Genomic DNA, 24,911 nt, shown 5'->3' on the forward strand with positions numbered 1-24,911 from the left:
TAGAAATCACCAGAGTAATCCCAAATATAAGACGAAGAAACCGCAAGGAGAGCAACTATGGTGTTGAAAAAAAAAAAATAACGATAATAATTTTCCAAACATTCTGCACAAAGCTCATAAAATCAATGAGCCAATAGCCTCAGTTACAACAGCACCATTTCATGGCACTTTTAAGACAACAACAAATTAAAAAGAAATAGTGAATATTTTTTTTAATTTATTTCTTTTTTTAAATCTCATTTTACCAAGTACTGTTATTCGTGTACGATGAAAAATCTTCTACCGGGAAGAAACCTGGAGATGATCCAGACTGCTTCGGTTTCAGAGTTAGGAAATAGTGAAGGAGAAAAGGGGAGGACATCAACAGAAGTCAACAAGCAAACAATATCAGACGGCAAGTTAATCCAAACACTGCAGACTCCATGAGGAGAGATGTGTCACACGCTTTCACAAGATCCCAGGGAATCTGCAGGAAAGTACAGAGAGAAGACGGACGACAAGAAAGAGACGCATGAAGTCAGTGACACCATGGAAAGAAAACCAAAGAAAAACTCTGTGTGTTTACGAAGGTCTTCCAACAGTGTAAATCTTTTTCATCTTAACAAAGAAAATAGTCAAAGGTGACAAGAGTGACAACAAATTATAAGCTGTCTTATGTAGGAAAAATATGTGCAGGACTGTGAAAGGAAATAATATGATAAACAAGTAAAGTAGTAAAAACAGTGTGGTGTGTGGAATCCAATCCAGCAGGACATCATGAAATGTACTTTTAGATGTAAAGCGTGATTTATTTTCAGACACCTGTTAAAGAGGAACGACTGATGTTCTTTACTCGTTGCTTTTTCTCTTTCCCTCATCATTATAGAAAGGCACGCAGTGTTAAAGGAGTGAACTCCAGATGGGTGAAGGCAACAGTCTCTAACTGTCTCTGAGAGAATTTTTGCTCCCTATAAGTCAAATATGTTTTTTTTTTTGGTTTTTTTTTTTGTCTTTGTAGCTGTTACCTACACACACACACACACACACACACACACACACACACACACACACACACACACACACACACACACCGTCTTGTGTCCGTCTATCTCTATTGGATCATGTTGTTCAACGTCTTTCTGTTTTTTCTGTACTCTGTGGTTCTTGTGTTTGAAAACAGCGAGTGACTGTGTGTCCTGGAGTTGAAATATTTCAGTGGTGCCTTTTCCTCACGGAGCAAATTAGCCTACAGCCTTCAAAAGATACAACTGCTACACAAGTGAAGTAAGTTTTCCTGCACTCATTAAAAGTTTTGTCAGTCAGAGATAGACTTTAATGACCAGGAGGAGTCATATGTAGATCAGTTTGTTTTGTTTTTTTTAATTATAGCAAATAAAGACATTCTAAATCAACACTTTGCAAAATAATCACAGCCAGTTGATTGCAACAGGTAAACTAGAAAAAAAGGTTTCATACGAAATAAAATTATCAAAAGTTGTATCAGTTGTAATTAATATGAAGGGGAACTAGCTAAACATAATTTTGTTTCACACTTTAAATTCATGTTTCAGTTTTCACAGATCTTGTCACCTATATTTTATTAGTCCTTGTTTCATTTTCTTTCTTTTAACGCGACTGTCCGTCTCTGAGTCATGCCTCTTTAAAAGCAAAAAAAAAAAAAAAAAAACAGAAGATAGAATGGCTGAAGTTGTGGAGGAGTGAAGCTAGTCTTTCACTACTGATTAAATTATCAGCCTGGCACCCCATCGGAGGCACAAAGGCATGAAATTGCTTGACATTTTTTTCTCCCTGTGCTCTCTGCCATTAGCCATTTCCTCAGCTACATTTCACAGCCAGGAGGACAGCAAGGGCCTCTCAAAATAATTTTGTGGCGTAACTCAAGGATTCGTCAGGCAGCGTGTTGCGCGACGGCAGACAAATGTGGGGCGTTAAGCGTCTCGACAAGACAGAACGTCTGAAGAAGTGACAGGTGGCGGAGATGACACCTGAAACAGATAAGCTTACATTCATCCATCCGTCTTCTGTGCCTGTCTCATGGAGACCAGGGTCAAAAGGGCAGGAGTGTATCCCAGCCAACGCCAGCTGAAAGGCAGCTTGCAGTCAGGTTACCTGTTGCTCAAACAGAGGTCCCCAACCTTTCTTTTCTTCTTCTTCTTCTTCTTCTTCTTCTTCTTCTTCTTCTTCTTGGAGTCCTGGTAGGATACCACTGCTGACCCACTCTCCACCCCCTCTGCTCTACATTCTTACAAATGTCTAAATCATGGTTTTATTTTATAAGTGCAAATCGACTGCAGGTTGGGAGCTATTGCAAAGAAAAGCAGAGAAACGAAACACATTTACAGCTACATTTTTACATTACATTACATTTTTCGAAATAAGAAAACATCTTAGGAAAACATTTATGCACCTTTAGACACACATATTAACGTTCACAACATCTAATTTAAACAAACGGAATTGCTGACAGACAGTGTTGGCTCTTTGTTGGTCTTAAACCTCTACACACAAACACACACACACACACACACACACACACACACACACACACACACACACACACACACACTTCTGTTCCCTTCAATTTACCTGACAAACAAACATACACACAAACCCATTCTTTCCACAAAGACAAATGTGTAATGTACCTTGACGTTTTTTTTTTGTTTTGTTTTTTTTTTTCCCGGTCCCACTTCAGTAACTCAGCTGGGACTTTTATAAGTTTTTAAAACAGCCCAAGGCTTCCTGTTTTCACTCCTTTTTTCATACCTGCAGGATTCGTGGACAGATTTAAGCTTGCTGCATCGCCCGAACACGGACTCACAGGAAAAGTCGGACAACTGTAAAAATGCAGTGTTTCTCTATTCTGAGCCCAGTTTGCCCTCTAAAAGTCAAAGACTGACGGTTTTTACCGTCTTTAATCTCGTCCCGATGCGTCCCTCGGAAGTACTTTTTCAAATTGAAGAAGTTTAGAAAGTGCTTCCTGAACGCGGTTGGATGATGGCGACAGAGTCATTGAGCCAGATGATGGAGCATTTAGCGTGAAAAGGGCAAAGGTTTGCGTCTCAAATGGCAAGGTGGCGATAAGGTAGTGTGGCCTTCAATCGTTCTGAAAGGGAAAAGGGCAGGATGAATGTCAGCCAAGTCTATTGGGAAATATAAATCACACTGAAAAAGACCAAACCCGAACATTTTCTGCTCAACTCCCGACACTACTTCCCCAAAACACAGCAACTGAGGAGATTTTCTCTGATCTCTAGTTTCTTCCCTCAGCTTGTTGGATCTGTAATCTCATTGGAAATGCCATCTGGTCAGCCTTAACACGCTCAAAATACAATTTTTAAGAATGTTTTCTTTCTTTGAATGTTATATATGAATTAGTTATATATGAATTGTGCTCACCAAACCTGAGATGATGCTTGACCTGACCAGAACTTTTCCCACATCCTTCATCTTCAAGTGAAAAAAACCTACACATGCATACACACATGCATACACATGAACAATAAAATTGCTAATTGTTTTACCCTGATATTCAGGTTGTGTTTCCAGAATTTGACTATCCACCTGCAGAGAAGAGGTGAAATAGCTGGATGTGGTACATATTTCAGTGGCATGAATGTTGAGTCATAATTGTCACCATAGGTAAAAGAATCCTTAAAATAAAACAGTCTGCCGACCACTGAACTCATCAAAGATACATGTCTTTGAATTGTTGTAACTCCACACAGAAAGGCCCCAGATTGTTAAACCAACAGCTGATCTTCTCCCTGATGGCTGAGGCTACTCACCACTCATTACCTGCACCTTCTGAACGAAAATTCCTATTTACAAAATGATAAGCGTGGTAACCCGGCTGTTTGTCTGTGATGCACTGGGGAGCTGTCAGAGGTGCAGAACATTATTATTTTTTGGCCTGTTTTGCTTGGAATGGGTTCCAGCCCCTTGTGTTCCTTGTCTGGATGAGGCATTTGAAAGGATGAATGTAAAATCATTACAACTTCATAAAATGCTTCTAATTTGACTTGAAAGCCAAACGAAATAAAAAGCTGTTTAAAGTCTTTAAGGATTTTATTGAAGATGTCACAAATCATTGTCTGCAAGCTTCCTTCATTGTGCTTACAAGCAAATTTTCACACAAGCAGCAGTAATAAAGCAGCTCCGGTGTAGTACGAAGGGTCTTAAAGTACAGTTTGCAATGCTTCTTACAGGTTTTTACTCGTGGATTTAATATTTAATAGCTCAGGACACAATAATATGAATCTCAAATGGACCATGATCTAGTATGGAGGGAAAGTGAAGGTGTAAATAATAAAATTAATGATGCCTGAAATCTATTAGGCTGCTTCAGCTTAAGTTCTCGCTATTGTGCATGTTGGCTGACGATATGTGCCTACTGGTGCGTGCACACGCAGAGATTGAAGCCACTGTTAATGGCTCCATAATTATTTGTTGCTGCAACTTATCTCCTGGCATGAAATAAAAGTTGTGAATATCTCTGTTGCATACTCCCCTCCACATTACTGCAGTTATTTATTTATTTCAGAAGTCCTTGAGGTAATACTTGTTTTATCTCCCACTGAATAATATATGTATACCAATAATAGTTGCTACTGCGGTTTAATGATGGCACAGTGAACGCTCATCAGTCACCGTTGCAAAAGCAGAAGCAGGACGATAAACATTTTTGAAACGCCGGTTTTATCAGCCGCCCTTTAAAAGATGGATGCTGTTTCAGCACTTATAATTCACGCTGAGGTTGCAGTGACTGACAAAGTTTAAATTGGTTTACCTGAGATTACATTCAGTTTCTAGGTCTCTCCGTTTCTGTATAGCTGCGCTTTATAGAAGCACGCCTTCACCGCCATCAAAACATTTTAATTTGATCAATTCTTTTTCTCTATTAAAGTTATCTGTCAGTCGTGAGGTGTAATTACTTGAGGAACAAAGGATTTTTTTGGGGGGGAAAAGAGCAGCGTCAGCATTCTAAAATTCTGTAGTCCACCTCAATGGAAATGAGTTACAGAGTAGGGAAAACTTTAAAAATATACAAATGTGAGTGCTGAGCTTATGAATTATAAAACTGCACATTTAAAGACAATTGAGATATTGTACTTTTTGGAAAGCACATTAATTTTGCTTTCTCATAGATTCTTTCTCTTTGCATATCTGGGACCAAGAACCACCCCCTCATTCTCTGTTTCCCTCCAAGAAAAGCATTAAGATAAAACCCATTCTCCGTTGATATATTTCTGTCCTGCTTATCTTGTCAGGGTGGACAAATATACACGCTGTTTAAAATGGCCTTGTCGAGACTGAAGGTCAGAATGGATCTATGACAGCCTTGTGGGGGCCGAGAGAGAAAGAGGAATAATGTAAGGAGTGGAGGCAGAGAGGGACCGCAGACAGTTTTCTTTAATAATAATGAATTGCAGAGATAAGAGTTTGGCTGCACACTGCTGTTATCTGCATGATGAAAAAACACAGTCATTCAGGGACCTGACCAGAAACTTTATAGGCCTGCGTTGCGTGTGTGTGCATGCATCTGTTGTTTCTGAATGATTTTAGCCAACTTGTGAGCAACCATGCTCTTATATAATAGAACAAAGTCAAAAGACAAAAGACAAAGTATTCTATTTTAAACCTTTTTTTTTTTCCCTTTGCCAGGTTGATTAAAAAGTAACCGCTTTCATTTTCTGGAGGGAGAAGTGGCCTGGGTACTAAAGAGACTACATAGTGCAACAGTGAGAGAAATGCTAGTCGTAGTTAGGAGATCATTTGTCAAACATGTATGACATAAATGTATTCGGAATTTTGTTTTGGAGACATCTAAAAGAAGTTTCAGTTTCAGTTCAGGACTCCAGCAACACTGACAACGCATAAGATTGTTCCAGATTACAAATGGAGAAAAAACAGCAATGAAATGATAATATTGGTGAATTTAACGTTTGACAAGGAAATGTTTCTCTTAAAGCCTTTAACACACCTCTTTGAAAGCAGTGTGGCTGAAGTAACCACAATGTAAATGTAAACAGATTACAATATTGCATTACACTTTGGAATTAATTGTTCAGCTGCATAAACAAAATGTCAACTATGTTAAATTAGGCTGCAAAACAGCTTTAATATTCCAAGTATTTTCAACCCTGTTTGAAAGGAACTGGTGATGAGACACATGAAATGGTCCCAGTGACCACAATGAAAGCTAGCAGTTACCTTCAGTGTATCTCTCGGTCATGGCAGTTCAATGGACCTGAAACACGGGCACAAGCCGTCCTGGTGTCAGGATCGACAACAAGGTCTCCTTATTTAGGTTTTCTCAAATGTATGGGATCAAATGGGCTCATTTTGTTATGATACAGACACAGTAATAGAGAGCTGGTGGTTTCAGGCGTCCGCACTGATTGTTTCCTATCAGTCAGGTTCAGTAACATCGATCACATTGACGTCTATAACTACTGAATTGGGTGTTCATATCGTTCTCCGTAGCTCCCTGTTAACCCAGTATGATGGCAGGAGGTTCCCTCTATGAAATGACTGTGTGATCATACAGTAAGTGTAGTAATAATTTATTTTAAGACTGATGCTACCTGGTGTTACCAGCTTTTAAAGAAATACTTGTGAATCTCATACAAAGCTCGTGTACACAAAGCACGTGACACACTTATAATTAAGTAAAGCATTATTTAAAGAATATCCTGCCTCTAGGCTACCCTTTATTACATAATTATCCAAGGTTAATCAAGTTGAAACTTCTGTGGAATCTCAAAGCCAATTTTTCAGCTGTTAATTGATGTCCCTGGCAATTTTATTATGAAATCCATCCATCCTGATCATAGTTACAGTCGTGCGTCACACTGTGGCTTTTCTGGCCTTTTCTGGTCGTTTCTCGAGTTTTGCTGTCAGCCAGAGCCTGTGACAGAATTGACTTGTTCTAGTAGTTTAATAGTTTGATGCATTATGCTAGGAGTTGCAGTATTTTTCACTCAGACGCTCATCCATTTACCGTAGGCTCCTCGTAGTGAATGCATTACTTTACATTTTGCCTCCGCTGTCAAGATCCCTAAACCTCTATATGTCATGTGAAACAGAAAAAAAGACGATGTAACGTAATTGACATGGGAGAGGTACAAGTTCCCCCACCTGCAATGCACAGATTCGCTCGCTATAGGGATTTGACACGAGGGGAAAAACTGAGGTAAAGACAGCAGAGGATGGCATAGCTTGAAGGGAGCAGACAAGGAAGCGAAAGCAAAGGGAGAGTGAGGAGAGCAAGAGACACAGAGTGATCGAGAGTCAGTATGCATGTGTGTGCTTGTCCATCAGAGCTGGTTTCAGCATTGAGCAGCGTCACTGTAATTGCCTCACCTGTCAAACCAGCCCGGGATCCTCACATCACTGCTGTTGACGAGGCTGGAAAGCTCCCTCCCTCTCTCTCTCTCTCTCTCTCTCTCTCTCTCTCTCTCTCTCTCTCTCTCTCTCTCTCTCTCTCTCTCTCTCTCTCTCTCTCTCATAATATTGCACATGCAAAGCCGCACCGTATATCCCCGTCTATCTGTCTGTTGATCTGTTTGGTTTTCTGACTCTCCCTTTGTTTCTCTTTTTCCTAACCTCTAGATGCAGCAGCAAACTCTGTTTTTTTTTTTTTTTTTTTTTTACAGATCAATAAGTCAGACCGGTTGTGAAGTGTCTTCTTCCAACACTTATTATATCACTTGGATGCTCAGCACTGCACAGCAGCAAACCTTCCATCACCTTTAATCCACCTCACCACTCCTCTACACCTCCAGTGCCTCTACCTTCGACCCAGAACAAATACCAAGTCTGAGAAACAGCAAACGCAGACTGGAGAACTGCTTTCCTTTGTCAAATTTTTTGATCGTGTTACAATTTTAGATGATAATAATCACAACAACAATGATGATAATAAAGTGAAAGTCAGACACATTAGCAAGAATCTTACAAGTCGATAAAATTAAAGCAGTGACATTTCCTTCTGTTTACGGTTGGACCTTATAAAGGACAAAGCACACAGTGAGTCATTTAATCTGAATAGGACTAATCATCCCTAATTTCCTTGAAAAGAAGAGGGGGGAATTCAGGTGAAATTAGTGAATTCTGATGCGAACCAGTCATCTAAAACCCGGTGCATCAGCATTGGAAATTAATGAAATCACCACCATTAGGTGCTTTGTTTCTTCTAGAACAGTGCATTCTAAGAGGGAGCATTGCAAATTTAGCCATTCTTGTGACAAAAAAGCAAAAAAAAAAAAAAAAACAATCAGGAAATAAAACTCTATTCTGGAAACAAAACAGAAAAGAAGTAACGTTGAAACACAGATCGCTCCATGTTCAATGAATGAAACCAAATTAAATCCCAAACAGCTAAATTATTGACTATTTTAATACAGTGAAGGATATATATGTATGTTTTTCACAGTCATTTATTAAACATGTTTTTGGTGTTATTGTTTATTGTTTTTTTAATGCACTAATGTTTATTTATGTTGGTCTGTTTTTTTTTTTAACTTTGAGCACTGGCTTGACTTCTTTATCCCCTCAGCCTCAGCAGAGACGAGGAAACCACACTCCGAAGTGCCCTTGAGCAAAGTGTTTCTGAAAAAAATGCCCTTACAGTAAAGCTTTTGTGTTGTTGTTGTTGTTGTTGTTATTTAATCATTGTTTTGAGTGTGCTGTTTAATTTGCTGGACTCCCACTTCATAAATTGCAATTCTGTGTGCTTTTCTGAAAGCGCTCTTTATTTAATTTCACTCGCCGCCGTGCCCTTGAGCGCCGCGCCGCGCTTATCTAACACCACCGAGTGGTTTAATCATCTCATATTGTTTTCAACTTTGAGTCACCGACTGCGCCGCTGACCCTTCCGGAGGGACTCGCTGAGAGCAGCGCAGTGAAAAACTGCTAATATTTCATTCATGTAAAGAAAAGGAAATCATTACCACACATTACAGTAAAATGACTTTGGATTGATGTGTCCACCTATAGTCCTCCTTATTTCTGATGATGCACTGATGTAAAGAACAGCCGGGATTACGCAAGTTATCGATTTGAAATTGAACGTCTGTGCAACTCTCACGCTTTAAAGTTGATTGAATCTGCAGCTCCTGCCCAGCCTCTTGACCTCAAACATTAGACATCATCCAAGCTTTTCTGAGAAAGAAAGCAGCATAGGAGACCTTGAGATTGCCTCAATGAGGCAGTTTACCTTCAGTGCAGTTAGTTAAACAGTTATTACTGCATCAATAAGCATTTCACTGACGTCTGCCTCGTGGATTTACTGAAATTGGCTCTGATATTACAAACATGGTACCTGGTCATTCTTATACATTAACCGTATCTTTTGAATTATTGTTTGAAATAAAATATTGCAAGCTTCCTCAGAGGTAAATGCAGAAAGTATTTCAAGGCTGCTGCACCAAACTATTCAGTATGTTACTAGAAAACTAACCACACAAGATATCATTAAAGAGTTTCAAAGTTTAATGAATAAAAAAATGTTAAGGCACAGAAGCAGACAGCCGTAGTGACGTCTCACAAACGTTGAATTTGCATGTTCTCCTTGAGCTTCCATAGGTTTTCTTCTATTTTCCACCTCCTTCAGTTTTCCGGCAGTGATGTCAAAAATCAGAATGTTTTATCTTGTGTTGCTGGAGAGCATGGCACTCCAGCAACGCCGAATTGTTCTGTCAGCTTTACTGGCGCTCGCACTGCTGACTGTTGCCTCTGATTGATCGGCCGGAGGATTGAGAGCATTGCTTACTGTTAGCTTATTTTTGATCCTGCAGTAATGATCCATTGGTTGCTAAAGAATCCTGGCAAGCCGACTCTATTCTCTATCCTCTTTGTACTTCACGCCTGTGTCTTTCAGCCGGTTTCACTGTTTTGGCCTGACGACAGCGTGTTTGTGTTTCGCAGGCTGGAGTCGCCAACACGGACCCTGACCTTGGAGGCCCCGAGGGGCGTGGAGATCAATGCTGGAGTGGGAGATTTCTCTGCATCTTGTCGGAAAGATCTGCTCTTGCAGTCTTCAGACGGAGAGGTGTGTGTATGCGTGCACGCATGCGTGCGTCCGTACGTGCGCAGTCTTTGACCGTTCTGTTATTGTGTCCACGTGGGCGTCCGTTAGAACAGTCAGAAGAGACAACCTGACAAAAATAGCCATGATCATGTGTAAATACAAAGGACAACACAAACTAAGTAAGTGTGTGTGTGTGTGTGTGTGTGTGTGTGTGTGTGTGTGTGTGTGTGTGTGTGTGTGTGTGTGTGTGTGTGTGAGAGAGACACTCTATAGTGTTGGGCCCGCTTCATTAAAGTACCTTATTAGGCTAATGAGCGTCATCAATCCAGGCGACCTTGTCCTCCTTTTCTCCCCCCTCATCTCATCACTTCTTTCTTCCCCTCTCCTATTTGGGAGAAGTGACTTCATTAAAGCTGGTTTGATGAGGTTCCCTGTCAGTTGTTGCCGTTGCTGTGTGTGTGTGTGCGTGTACTTGTTCAAGCCTTTGTGTGTGTCATTGTTAGCCCGCTATCTTACTGTCAAGCTCTTTGCATAGCAGCCTGCCACGTTGCGTGAGCACCGGAGCAGACTCAGCCATTATCCCTGTGTGTGTGCCTGAGAGAGTGTGTGTGCGCGTGTGTGTGTGTGCGTCAGCCTGCCATATTGCATGTCCGCTGGAGCATAGCGTGCCATTAACTTAGTAATTAACAGAAGAATGACCCCCTCTCGTTGTGCTGACTGCCATTGTCAGTCACACACACAAACTGTCTTGTGTACACAGTCAATCTCAAACCTCGTGACACACACACACACACACACACACACACACACACACACACACACACACACACACACGTACTCACACCGGCACTCACTCACTTACTCACATAATAGAGGTTTTAGAAAACAACAGCTGAAGTTGAGAGGTCGTCTCCATTTCCCATTTCCTCTGTTGTATCACAGTCCGCTCTCTTCTTTCCTCTTAGCTTTTTTACTTTTTCAGTCTATGGTTTTTATTTACTCTGATCAATCACAACATGACTTTCTTGCTCTGAGTTGAACCCTATTTTTCTGTCAAGAGCTTCTCTTTTTCATGGCAGAGATTCGACAAGATGCTGGAAAAATTCCTCAAACATTTTCGTTTATGACTGATCATTTATTAATGTCTGTGATTTTCTGTTCCACCACATCTCAATCTAGCTTCATTAGATGTTATTGGATGACTTCTGAGGCTTTTTGTGGAGGAGTATGAAGCATTTGAGGAACACTGATTAACTATGATCCTACATAAAGCATGCTCAATGGATTGTTCTTTTGGTTTGCAATCATAATGCTGTGATGGAATTCGCACACAAACAATGATTCAGATAAATGGATTGTGTGCATTAGGCCCTGTTTACACAGGATCGATTGGCTGGAAACTGTGTCTCTCCTTTTTTTTTCTTTGCTTGAGTTTGCCTTGCAGTGATTGAACAGATGAGCCACCACAAAATACAGAAAATATCGCTTAATAAAGTCTGTAAATAAAAGTTGAGGTGAGCCAGCTGATTAAATGCCTCCAGACAGAATAACAGCCGCATCTCTGCTACAGGCTCTGCACAAATCTCTTCAAATACCTTGGAGACAGACTCAGTCATACACAGTGAAACGTTTTCAGACATTGTTAATCACAGTAAATCACATCAATCACATCAGAAGCCAACATAGAAGCTTCATATAGAACTGTCAAACTTTTTTTTCTTTTTCCCACATTTTTATGCACTTAAATCTTTGGTATTTTCAGTTTTATCAAAACGACCATCTTTCAAGATACCACCAAAAAATAGCTTCCCCACTATCCCCCAGCAGTTGGGATTATTTATACAAGGTGGAACAAATCTCTGATCCTGCTATTTGAATTGTTGCAACATATTTCAAGCTGTATCTAAACAGACAGTGTATGTTCCAGTGTGGATTGGTTGTGTGACTCATAGAATCATTTTGTGTCTGTTCTTGAAAAATAGGAACAGCACTCAGTGTGTTGCTCTATTGCTGTCGCCTAAATCATTTTCAGTGTTTTGGCCACTTAAAAAGACCTCTGTAAACGCAAAATTTTTTCTGAAACGAAAGTGCAAAACCAATACATGTTCCCTTGAAATGCTGTTCTTTTCACTTGGCTTTATTGTAAGAAGTTTTTAGATGACTTACAAATCACTCTTTAACCAGTCTTGGCATTCGCATGGCTGCTTATGAACCACGACTCAGATTCACAAAACTCCCTTTTTTATCCATTATTTTGCTCTCTTACTGCTTAGATAAGTACCATAACTACCTTTCAACCAAACAAACAAATTGACTACTTCTTTTATGAGAGGCACTAAAACCCCCAAATACCCTTTAAAAGTCAAAGTAAAATGAGATTACAATAAAAGATCAAATTATGAAAATGAAAAATAATGTAGTCATCAGCAGAGGCAGTCAGATTTTAAAAGTTCTTAAACTGCAGTAAATTGTTACATAGATATATAGTGGTTGTCAGGATAAGCTTTTTTTTTTTTTTTTTTTTTTTTTTTTTTAGGTTTACTTACCTCCTAGTTTCTTATCTTTATTTTGGGTCTTTCAATAAAAAGGCAACAACTTCATCCATATGTCAGTGTCCCACTTAAATTATGCATCCAGGTCAACAAACATTTCAGACAGCTCTGACACGTCATAACAAAATAATAATGGGGAGCTGTGACTACATTACGGATGTGGTTGGCTCCTCTAATATTTATTCACTCTGTGCAAGCAGACAGAGTCAATATACCACACTGTGCGGAGAGCATGAAAAAGTTAAGTGCGCTGTCTGGTAAAGCGATTAAAAATGGCATTATAAACGTGAAATATATGGCCCAATGAACACAAGCATCTGTTTTGTAGACATACTTAGTGTTTTTTGTGTTTAGACACTTACTACGGCACTAACTAAACACCAGGCCTTGACAGATTATGCAGAAGTTTTTTTCCATAGTAGGTCCTTTTTTTATTGCGCTGCTAGGTTTGAATTAATGTTTAATGGAGTGTGAAAACTAGAATGCTGTCAAGTTTTTAACTGCACGGCTATACGCTTGTTTGTGCTACTCGGTTTGCAAAATTTTACAGCTAAAATGATGCTACTGCAAATTATTAATAGAATCCAACTGGAAAAGTTATCGCTGATATGTCTGAATAATTAAAGACTTTTTCAGCTTGTCTTATTTCATCAAGCTAACTTGACACTGTGCATTTAATAGATCCGCAGACTCGATGAGATGCAGAAAAAAAAAAGTGTTCTTACAGGGCTGCAATAAACCGTATTAGTTTATTGTTTATTGTCTCTATTTCTGAGAAGCACAGAAGTGTAATGAAATTCAGAATAGTTGCTTATATCATATGAAGACTATGAGATATAGAACTTTCATCAAGACTGTTGAGAAGTATTTGATCTCTCTTTTTTTTTTTTTATTGAGATGACGCACATTCGTTAGGCTGAGCTGCCTGTTAGAAATGCTAGCAGAATCTCCATCAGTGTATTTCATGCTGTGGTTAGCACTATCATCTGGAGTTTTCTCTCTTTTCTTTTTTTTTAAATGAGGTTTAAGCTGTGATGGGTTTCAACCGATATCCTGGATATTCCGATCCCCCCCCCCCCCCCCCCCCCCCCCCCCCCCAGTCCAAAGGCACATAGGTTTGGGTAGCTAGTAGCATTTAAGCTGCTGTCGGTCTGGGTGATTATCTCTCCGCGTCAGCCTTGTGATGGACTGAAGAACTGTGCAGGAAATTCTCTGCCTGTTGCCCATTGTCAGCAGGATTTGCCTCAAGCTCCTTATGACCTTAGTCGGCGTCCGAGCCGTGAGTCCGTCCACCTGCCAGAGGATCTCCGTGTTTCTCTCAGTGTCTGATGTTACAGCATGTCCAGCTATTTTTTTCCACCTGTAAGCGATTGGCTCAGTTATTATGGTTGTTCCACCTTTCTCATTACCGTTGCAGTTTTTGTGGTCTCAGCATCTAATTTATAATTAAGAGGAGACTTTTTTTGCAGTTTCTGGGTTCACATGAATGTCATGGTTAGTTTGCCTCTCAAGTCAAGGTTTTAAACAACCTTTCAAATATCTTTCGAAGTAATAATGTTTTTCTGATGATATTTAGAGCATTTTAATTAAAAATTACATTAAAAAAAAACACATCCTGTAAAGACGAATAGCCACATACGCACACGGTGTATTGCCACAATCCATCCCATCATATTGAGTGTTGTATGAACCGAGAACATCTCATTTATCAAGCAAACCCAGCAGAACTCCCTATTTTAACATCACTGGATCAAATGTTGCAAATAATCTATGAAAGCATTCTTTTCTCATTATTTTAGGTCCACTTTTGAGCGTTTTGTGTGCGAGGTGACTCATGCACCAATTCCTGAGATAACTGGCCGCTTCCTATTAAAGTTAGGCTTTAAGTTCCTTTGACATGATTCATCTCTTTTATGGCTGGATTTAGTGTAAAAGTTTTTTTTTTCTTCCTAACAATGCTCTTTTCCTCTTATTTAAACTTTTTCTCAACCGCTTTACTTCTGACCACGTCTCTTATTCTCTCTAATTGAATTATTACCGCTCTTCTCATTTCCCTCTCTGGTTTCACTTGTCTTACTCGCTGTGCCTTACACCATTTTGCTTCTTTCTCTTTCTCGGTTGTTTTTTTTTTTTTTCTATGTGACTTTTTTCAACACTCTCTACATCTTCTTCTCTCCATCCTCCACCCTCCTCTTTCTCTGCCTCTCAGTCCTTCATCTCTCAGTAACCCAGCCTATCTAATTAACTTTCCACTGCCAGGGTTATACATCACTGTAGCTGTCACTTCACAAGAGAAGGGGAGGGGAATTATAATTTTTGCCTCTTTTCTGTCATCTCTCTCTCCCTCTCTCCCTCCCTCTGTTTCATGTGTTCTTTTGTCTCTTTCTGGCCTTTGTTCATCCATTATCTCTCTCTGTTTCTTCCTTTCTCCCTCTCCCTCTCTGTCATCCCTGCATAAATAGACGTCGCCCTATTGATGGCGAGCATTAGCATGAAGGAGTGTGTAACAAGGGTTGTGGTGTGGGCCTTTTGGCGAGGCTTGATATCATGAAAGGTTTGGAGAAAATGAAGGATTTGTGGTGCTCCCCTTCTCAACCTTGTCACCCTTCACGACAGAATGCCCCCCCTTTCACCATGTAACAGTTTTATAAATGTCAAAAGAGGTCTTATCGGCACGTCAAAATGTATTCAAAAAGATTCAAACTGTCCAAATATGGAACTGAACAAGGTCAAATATGAAAAAAAAGAATATGGTTATTAGAATGTAATCTGTTTTTAGGGAAGAAGTGGAGAGCAGGAGACAATTCAGCAAATTATTTCAGCAAACAGGCCAGACATGCACATTTTTTTCACAGGATAAACTGAAGGATCCATCAGAGTATCTGGTTTCACAATTTGTGGCATTTATGGATTGAGCATCAGATTTATTCACAGACAAACAATCACCTAAAACTTGAAAACTGATGAATGTGTTCAGGTATCAAAATTACATTTTGATACCTGAGGAGGATCGAGCATACTTCTGACAGCGTCTGACAAGAAACTACAAGTGCAGTTAAAATAGGAAGTAAAACTTTTTGTTATGTATCAGGAAAGCTGAAATTTCTGAAAAGGTAATTTGCCCTGAAACCAGTCTTACTTAATATTGATGCATTTCAGAAAAGCGTGAATTGCAGACTATGATTCACTGAGGGGAAGTGATGAGCATGTCAGCTGAGAGCTGATAAGCAAGAGCTTTGTCCACAGTGAAACCTATCAAAATGATGAAGTGAAAATTCCTATCAGACACTGTGTTTTCAAAATAAAATTTTAAATCATTAAAAACAGCAAAATCCATTTAAGACCAGCAGCTTTTCTTCTAAACTGACGGCCGAATGATTTTTGTATCTGAAACCGTCAAATATCTAAACTGCATCTCCTCTCACACCGTGGTTTTCCTCAAATTTACGAGTCAATAACTACAGGAAACGACCACCCAGCTCAATAAAATATACCACCATGTAGTCTCCATAAGTTTGTCATTTGATAGAATGGGAGACATCTGCTATTGATGTTGTACACTTTCATTGCAATTACTTTCCCATTCCATATTTTTCATCATAACATATAAGCAAGCGATATGAGCTTTTTTCCCCACAAGAGGGTAATACACAACCGACCGAAGCTTTCCAGTGTGCCCAATAAACACAACTTTAGCTCTTCATAATGCTCTTGTAAACCCTTGTGTGTAACAAAAAACAAGAAAACACAGCACCGTCGGCTGAAGGCAGTGTATTATTTGGGCAAAAGTGCAACTGCTGTTCTTCGCCCCAACATAGTAATATACCGCCGGTGTGCCTGACCAGCGCTCCCTTGACTGCTCGAATGCACACAAGTCTACCTGCTATTGAAGCAAAGCAGGTGCCTGATGGGAAAATGACAAGTGCGTCATTATGAGACTAACAAAGGCGTTTGTGCTGTGCTGTGCGCTGCTTTGCACCATTTGTGAAACACCACTGAGACAAGGAGAGAGAAGAGAGCAGGTACTTTAAAGGTGACACGTAGAGAGGGGAGCTAAAGTAACTTATGATGGACGAATACAAAATATGGAGGTAAAGAAGCCAACAAACTGTCACTAAAGCCAGATATAGGATTTGCTGTGTTCGTGTGCTGTCGGTACCATAAAGATCAGAAAGTCCCTCAGAGGAAATTCACGGTGGCCACTGCTGTATCTTGCTCAACCTCATTATTAGTCCATCTATTATAAAATTGCTCATTACAAAGACATGTTAATTTCAAAGAATGGGTGGGGGCTGCAGTGTGATTGGTACCTTGGTGACAAATGTAACTCCACAGCAATTTGTCTGACGTTTATGAAAATTATTGTAATCAACATACATTTTGACTAAACTGACAAAATAAATGTGCGTAATGTTGATGTCTTTCACAGTTTGAAGTGACACAGATTTATTTTAAGTTAAAGTTATCTCACATAACCTCCTACAGCGATCCTGACTTGTATCCACTTGAAAAAAATAAAAAGAAGAATACGTATTATATTAAGAAAAAATGAATATATTGGGCTCAGGCAGTGGATTCTAAAAGTGGAAGCTGCAGCTGCGGATCTGCGTTTATTTTCGTAGTGACCGAGACAAGTCAAATTATATGCTAAGCTTCAACATAAAATCAGGACTTTAACAATTCTGACTGATGCTAATATTTATAAAGACTCTCTAAATATTGGAAATTACTGGCATTCTAACAATCGTTAACAATACTGTAGTACAGTATGACAAAGATGAGGAAATTCACCGCCTGGCGTGACTCACAAATCGTGTGGTATGAGAGGCAGAAATGTAGTTCTACATCAGTCCACAACCTCAAAATTCTTTGCTGAAAAAAATGTTCAGAGCTGCATGAATCTCTCATCACTTCCCTGACACAAGTCAGTTAAATGTACTGATATTTTACAACCTGCAAAATCCATCCAGAGAAAATCACAGAGAGGTAGACGCACACTTCTGAATTAAAATTACAGAAGTTGATTTTCTTTACATTCTGAAATTCTTTTACTTTTTATGCTGGTGTCACTCATAAAAGTGCAGTAGAGGTATTTATAAATACTTGATCTGTAAAATGATAATGCAGGGATGAAAACTGGATTGGTTGTTTAAAGGAACTTAAGGCAAGATTTGTGAAAAACTACACATGCATTTCCAGTTTATTCAATGCTAATGGGTCGTGAAGCATTAAAAACCTAAAATAACAGGCCAATCCGCTTATCTGTCTGTTGCCTTATACAGGCTGTGTGCCAAATAATTTGTTGCTGTTCGGGGGCCGAATTTCCCACGCAATCGTGGGGATGTGACGTAAATTGACGCTGTATGCGCGTAATCGAACAGGAAGAACATGGCCGCCGTGGACACGGACTCAAACACTGCTGGGATCAGGGGCGGGCAGTGTTGCCAACTTGGTGACTTTCTCGCTAAATCTGGCGACTTTCCAAAGCCTCTTGGCGACTTTTTTTTTTGTCAAAAGTGACTAGTGACAAATTTAGCGACTTTTTCTGGTGCTCTGGAGACGTGACCGGACGTCTCCGCTGTCCTCAACTAGCAGCGGGCGCTGCGTGAGCCCCTCCCCCGTCCCAAAGCACTCACAGGCGGTCGGTCTCACGCAGCGCTCCCTGCTGCAGTCAGAGCAGAGAGGAGACCCACACCGCTCCGCGTCCACATTTCAAATGAATCGCGCGTGCGCAAATACGCCGCTGCTCACTTGCTGACAAACCAAGAATCAACAGAAGAAATTTTATTTGTAGTTCTATTTGTAGTTTCATTTGTCCGCTCTCCCGGTATATTATATATTTGCTCCCGGTCTGTGAATCGAAGCACGAGCACCCCCCCCCCCCCCCACTCCCCGCTCTTCATACAATCGATAACTGCATCCACTCAAAGCCCACAAAAAACACCACGAAGAATAAAGGACTTTATCAGCGTTATCTTGTGAGTAAAAAAAAAATATGACCAAAGCCGGGCAGGCACCGGAATAAGTATTGGATATGGATTGATTCATGGAGGGAACTTCAGCTGCATTTGGGAGTGAAACGGATGCTGACAAAAATCACATAGTATGCACTGTGGTCTTGCAGTAAACCGCGACATAGTAAACAGCATGAGCATCCCTGGTGCAGCGCTGTGAAGCTGGACATTCTGTAAAATGTTTGGTGCGCGCTCCCCGTGCCACCTTGGCTGGTGGCTGCAGTTACCCGCAGCAGCTATCGCGGCAGCGCTGAGGGTAAATTTTGTAAAGTTGCCTTAAGTCCCTTCACATCTTGAGATACGATAGTGAGAGGTAAAGCGTCTCAGTAGTTGACACTCTATCTTTGAATTCTTCTCTGTCTGTCTTTGTGGTCTTGCCAGGCAACCACACCAAACTGGCATGCATCTGCTCAACAATACATGAATGAATGATGAATGAATGAATGAATAAATAAATAACTAAATAAATACATAAATAAATAAATAAATAAGACCTTCAAAAATATTTCTGTCAGTATTTACTCAGCCTTTTGAAATTGTGGAATAATACCACCATATTTCAATTAAATCCAGCACTTATCCAGATTGTATTCCTGCTCATCCAGTGTCATATAAACTTTCTGCAGCCGCTGACACCATCAAATGAACAGAGGAGAGCGGATGAAAGGAGGATAGAAGGAGGATCGGATGAGTAGGAGGTGGGGGAGGATGGCAGAAAATAGATGTTTCTGTCGATTTTGCAGGAGAAAATAAAGGCGTGCAGGACAGCAAGGCTTACTAAGCCAAATCAATGTTGTCAGCATCTGGCACTTAAGAAGGGGCCATTAAAAGTTTAAAAAAGTTTGGAAAGCAGCGCTGGAATTAAGGCCAAATGGGGTTAGAGGTAGGGGAGCACTGGCTTCCATTAAAATCAAAGCCAACGAGAGCTGACAGATCCTCTCAGGATTCCTGCAGTCCTCCTTTTTTTATTATCTAATCTCCTTCCTACTTTCTCTCACTCCCTTCTCTCTCCACGTCCCCCTCTATCTCCTTCCATTCGCTCACCATGCACTTTCCATTCTTTTAATTTATGCTTCTCTCCATTCTTGTTCTTCTGCAGCCTAGGAATTACTCCGGCTTTGCCTCATTGAGAAAATTTCACTCCCTTAAAATCACACTGTTGATGAGATGAGTATCAACGACGCTCCTGGAAAAGCTCTGAGCGAAGACGCACGGTTGTTATCACGCGCTGATGTTCTGCTGTCGTTGGCTTTATCGTTGGCAGTGCTCTTCCACTGCAATGTGCACACTGATAGCAAACAAGAGGAATCCAAACAAAGTTCATGAAAGTGTTATTTCTGATTGATTAACAAATGATTTGGCATGAGAGTCACTTTTTCTTGATACATGAACACAAACTGGTCCTATAAAAGTCTCAGCTCTATTGGCCACAGGTATTTTGTCTGCAGTTTGTAAGATTTCCAGTCTCAAAGCTCCTTTTACTTGCCCCGAAAAGCCAGATGACACAGCTTGAATGTGATCTGTAGGGGGTTGTCATTTGACTTCAAAAAAAAAAAAAAGAAAAAAGTGAGATACTACTATGCTCTTTCCATGCTTTGTTTGTTTTACTTTTCGTACTTTTCCCTTTGTTTGGTTTAAGCTTCACATTTTGCAGTTTTGTAACCGCCTCAAGTGCTCAGTCTTTTCAACTTTCCATCTGTTAAATCATGTATTAGGTCTTATCATTTGTCTTGTGTACGCCAATCCTCATTAAAGTTTAAAATTGCCTCATTAGAAACAAACCACTTTGCGAAGTGAAAGTTTGAAACCTGTGTTTTATAAGAGCTGTGCCATGTTTCCTTCAAAGTCAACAGTTGGCAACAAAGAATGTGAACAATCAAGGTTCCTAATCTGAAAGATATTCAATTAAAGAAATGCCAGTCTCTTTCGATCACTGTTTAAGGAAACACAATGATGAGTGAGCCTGCAGCCTGTTGTTGAAGCATTATAAATTGAATTAGCTGGGTGTCTGTGGCAACATTCCCGGAAATATTACAAGCGATTTGCAATTAGTGATGCATTTTACATCAGCAGCAGTGGTTGTTCTGCCATAAAGGGTATATGAGATTAAATAACGCAACAGGCTCCCCAGCTGCCAACTCACTGATGTCACACAGACAATGCCGCAATCTAACAAAAAAAAAAAAAAAAAAAAGCAAATTTGAAGGACCATTTCAAGACTGTACCACCACCGTTTTGCCTGCTTTGGGTATATCTTGGATTTGTTCCGTCAGAGGTTATCTGCTAAATGAGGAGCAGGTGAGCATGCAGATGTCCGAGTCAGGTTACTGAGACTGATGGCAAAACCTGAGGACTTGGACAGAGACCGGCAGAAGAATTCTCAAGCGTGAGGGGAGTAGAAGGAGCCGACAGGTTCAGGTGACAGAAATTGAGCAAAATTAACTCTGCTGAGGATGACCTGGTGATAGTTTACTGAGAAGCAGACAGCACAGAAATGCCCCCCCCCCCCCAGAGACAGATGGAAACGCTGCTTCCTCGCGGTAGTGCAATTATGCTACACTCCTAAAGGATTATCAATGGATACTCTCACATTTAATCCAAAGAAAACATAGAAAAATTAGCATTGACTAGCAAAATCCTGCCTACAGCACCTTTAAGTTTCATTTTCATTTTTATTTTTTCAATTTTGAGATCCTTATTTCAGTTTGTGAATTACATCAGCCTTTTCTTCGTTATTTTTGGATAATTCGACCGAGTTCAATATGGCAAATAATGAGGAATGGACCGTGTTTCACTGCAAAAAATGCGTGTGTGCTTTTTTTGGACGCTCAGTAGGAGCACAGTGTTGGGCGCAGGACAGGTTCGACTTGTTCACGCCCCCCCACAGCATTAATCAGCCAGGCATACATCCACACTAAAATATATCAAAGTGAATTCATAGCTTGCATGTGTAGACAAAGTTCCCAGACCCCAACTTTGAAAAGTATAGATTAACGGCGAGATTTTTTTTCCTCGCGCGATAAGAGGTCCGCGGTAACGCAGCACGCAATCGCCGTTAACGGCTCGGCTGTAATTATAATTAATGCCAACTTTCAAGTTGCTTCAGCAGGATAAGCAGCTAAGGCTAACACTACACAAGGCTGAACTGGGATTAGGGCAGTGTTTTTCAACCACTGTGCCGTCATGTAAAGGTTGAATCATGCTTTTGGCACAGACACGACGCCTTAAGACAGTAATAAGCATGGCATTATGAAAAACAATGTATGCTAGCGTGATGCTAACTTCTATGGAAAAATCCGTTGACATGCTAACAGTACAACAAAACTAGCTGGAACAATTTAAACTGAAACTTTCACTGACCAAATACAAAGTGTAAACAAATTATTTAAATAATAACAGGAATATATTTTCATAAAAACAAAAACAATAATCAAAAAATGAAAATTCTGAATGAATTTTCGATTTCCGTTCTGAGCCTCGGGCTTCCATACCTACTTTCTGTGTGTTTTCTCAGAATTTTTGATTATTGTTTGAGCAAATATTATTGTTTGAGCAAATATTATGAGGAGAATGTATGCATGTGAAAGTAGAATGTATTTATATGAGAGGAGAATGTATGTATGTATAAGGAGAATATGTATAAGAGTGGCAATATATAAATGTACATGGAGAATGTATGTGTGTAAAAAGACAATGTATGTGTGTGAGAAAGAAAATATATGTATGTGAGAGGTGAATACATCTGTGTGAGTAGGCCCAGGTTGAATTAAGTCCTGTACAAACCCCTCATATTATTATATTTCTGTGCACAATGTACTTCACATGAGCTGAGTGAACTGCCATAAATCATGCTTTCATGCACTCCATTCCTGCGCTGAAAATTGTGAGTGACAATATTTCAAATCAGCAAAAAAAGCCTGATTAATTGTAATAAATCACAGAAATTGTGGACGGAAAATAAATATGTAAGTTAGTAAGTTAGGGTTGAGAGGGATTAAGAACAAATCTGAAATACTAACATTATTTACCTGAGTGTTTGTATCTGTCACAAAGCATTATCATTATTGCATGTTTACCTAATATTGTGCAGCCCAGCAAAGATGTATTTGAAAGTCTGTCATGTGTATTGGAGTGGAGTTTTGAGAAAGTCCAAATTAAGAATATCTAGTATATTATACTGTTTTTAAAGTGGTGTAGTCGAGCCTGTTCTGCACTGTATGTGCATTGATTGACCACACCTATCTAATATTGTGTGGTTTCTTTACCCTCTTTTTCCTCCTTTTATGCAACCATGATGCATTGTCTGATATCCTTCTATCAGAGCAAGCATTCACTGCAGCATTATGACCTTATCTGTTGAATGGAACCACACAGGAATTCACTCTCTATGTCCCTAATTGAGTCTCATTTGTCCGTGACCCGTTCATCAGTTCATAATGTTTTCTTCCTTGGACAACTTTTGACAGAATCTGACCACTGCAGACGGAGGACAAAGATGGTTTGACGTAGTCAGTTGGTCCTTGTCAAATTTGCTCAAATCATCATGCATGCCCAGTTTTCTGCACGTAAAACACCAGCTTCCTCAAAAAAAAAAAGAAAGGTTAATCACAAACTAACTGTCATGTTCAAGCAGCCAGTTTGAGACTATTTGAGCTTCTCTTGTCCGGCTGGGTTATCAGGTGCACTGTGGTCATAAAGAGATGAACATGGTCAGCAGAAGTACTCAGATAGGCTTTGGCATTTAAACAAAGCTCAGTTTGACCACCATAGCACCACCAACAGCTGTGTGAACTGTTGACATGAGGCAGGATGGATCCATGCTTTCATGTTTGAGCCTAATTCTGACCCGCCATCATATCAGACGCTGTTTCTCTAGTATTTTCTATGATCCCATTTTGATGTACCTGTGCAAATTACGTCTCATTTTAACATTCCCACCTTGACAGGAGTGGTATATGGTGTGGTCTTCAGCTGCTGAAGCTGTTACAAGGTTGAGTTGTTGTGCAGTCAGAGATCGCCCTCTGCATACCTTGGTCATAAAGAATGGCTTTTCGAGTCATTGTTGCTGCTCCATTGTCCATACCAGCCTGGCCATTGTCCCTGACCTGTGGCTTTCTTTTTCCAGAACATTCTCTGTAAACCTAGAGATGAGCAGTCATTGACATCACAGTAGATCACTTAAATTACTTATTTTCTCGTTGCCATGTTCAATTGCTTCAGCATGCCTTCTTGACCATGTCTAAATGCTAAATGCACTGAACGAGGATCACCAAAGCCCTTTACAGGAAGGCCTCGATTTTTTTGAGGATAGCATGGATTAGGATGTTCCCTACTCAGGATGATGACACTATTTAAGTGACTACCATTTAGATTTTCCAGGATAACATAATTTGAATGTCAGCATCATTGCTGATTTATGTCAATTAAATCAAAAGCTTATTAAACAAATGTTGCCTCCAGCAGCTTGTTTGTGGAATGTCACCGTCACTTAAACTCTTTTCAAAGTACAGAAGACAGTTTCTTAAATAAAGGTTCCTTGAATGACACGTTAAATGTCCTGCATGCCACATTTGCATCCGTGCACATTTTGCCCTCCGCTCCCCACGGCTGCTGACTCGTAGTGAGGTTAGCTCAGGTTACCTACAGAAAGTTTTACAAAGTTAGGTTTCCATGGAGTTTTATTGTTTGTTGACACAATGCTGGGTTTATTAAGACACTTTGCCTGGAGGTGTTATTGGGTTGGTACCACTGGGACTCGTGTTCCCAGCTGCTTGTTGTTTTACCTGCGGGTAAGGCAGAATGGTGAGTGAATTAGAATAGTGGCAGGGGGTAACTCCTTGTCGTACATGCAGGTGGTCTGGATCCCATATATACCCACAAAGCAAACGGCCACTTAGGTGTGGACACACCTCACACACACGGGTTACCCACAATCACTTATGGAATTCTAATGTGCATGCAAATGAGCTCAAATACATAAATATGCATAACCACACAAATACAAATATGCATTTGTATGCAGAGATGTATGCATGCATACACACACATAGTGTGAAGAATACCTTCACAGATGTGCCCTTTTTTCCCTCTCTCTCCAGAGTCTCTCTGTTTACTTCCAAAACTTGTTTTTATCATCCAACTTTGCTGCTGAGTGACTTCGTCTAGGTGTGTCTGTTCTCAAAGGGAGATAACAGATTAACAGATACCTGCCAATAGCTGGGAGAAGTGGATATTTTTCAAAAGGTGTGATTAATGTCAGAAAATGTATTAGCCTGTAATTCACACCCCCTGAGGCAGTCATCATGGATGTTT

The 24,911-nt window shown here is 40.1% G+C and overlaps 1 protein-coding gene across 1 annotated transcript in view; it reads left to right on the forward strand.

The window, feature by feature from the left end:
* LOC115389673 (zeta-sarcoglycan) overlaps positions 1-24,911 on the forward strand; it is a 351,214-nt gene that overhangs the window by 316,730 nt on the left and 9,573 nt on the right. Inside the window, exon 7 of the mRNA XM_030093191.1 lies at positions 9,931-10,054. Coding sequence (XP_029949051.1) covers positions 9,931-10,054 — 124 coding nt within the window. The remainder of the gene's footprint in view (positions 1-9,930; positions 10,055-24,911) is intronic.

Source organism: Salarias fasciatus, chromosome 6 (genome assembly GCF_902148845.1).
Source record: "Salarias fasciatus chromosome 6, fSalaFa1.1, whole genome shotgun sequence".
NCBI classification, from domain to species: Eukaryota; Metazoa; Chordata; class Actinopteri; order Blenniiformes; family Blenniidae; genus Salarias; species Salarias fasciatus.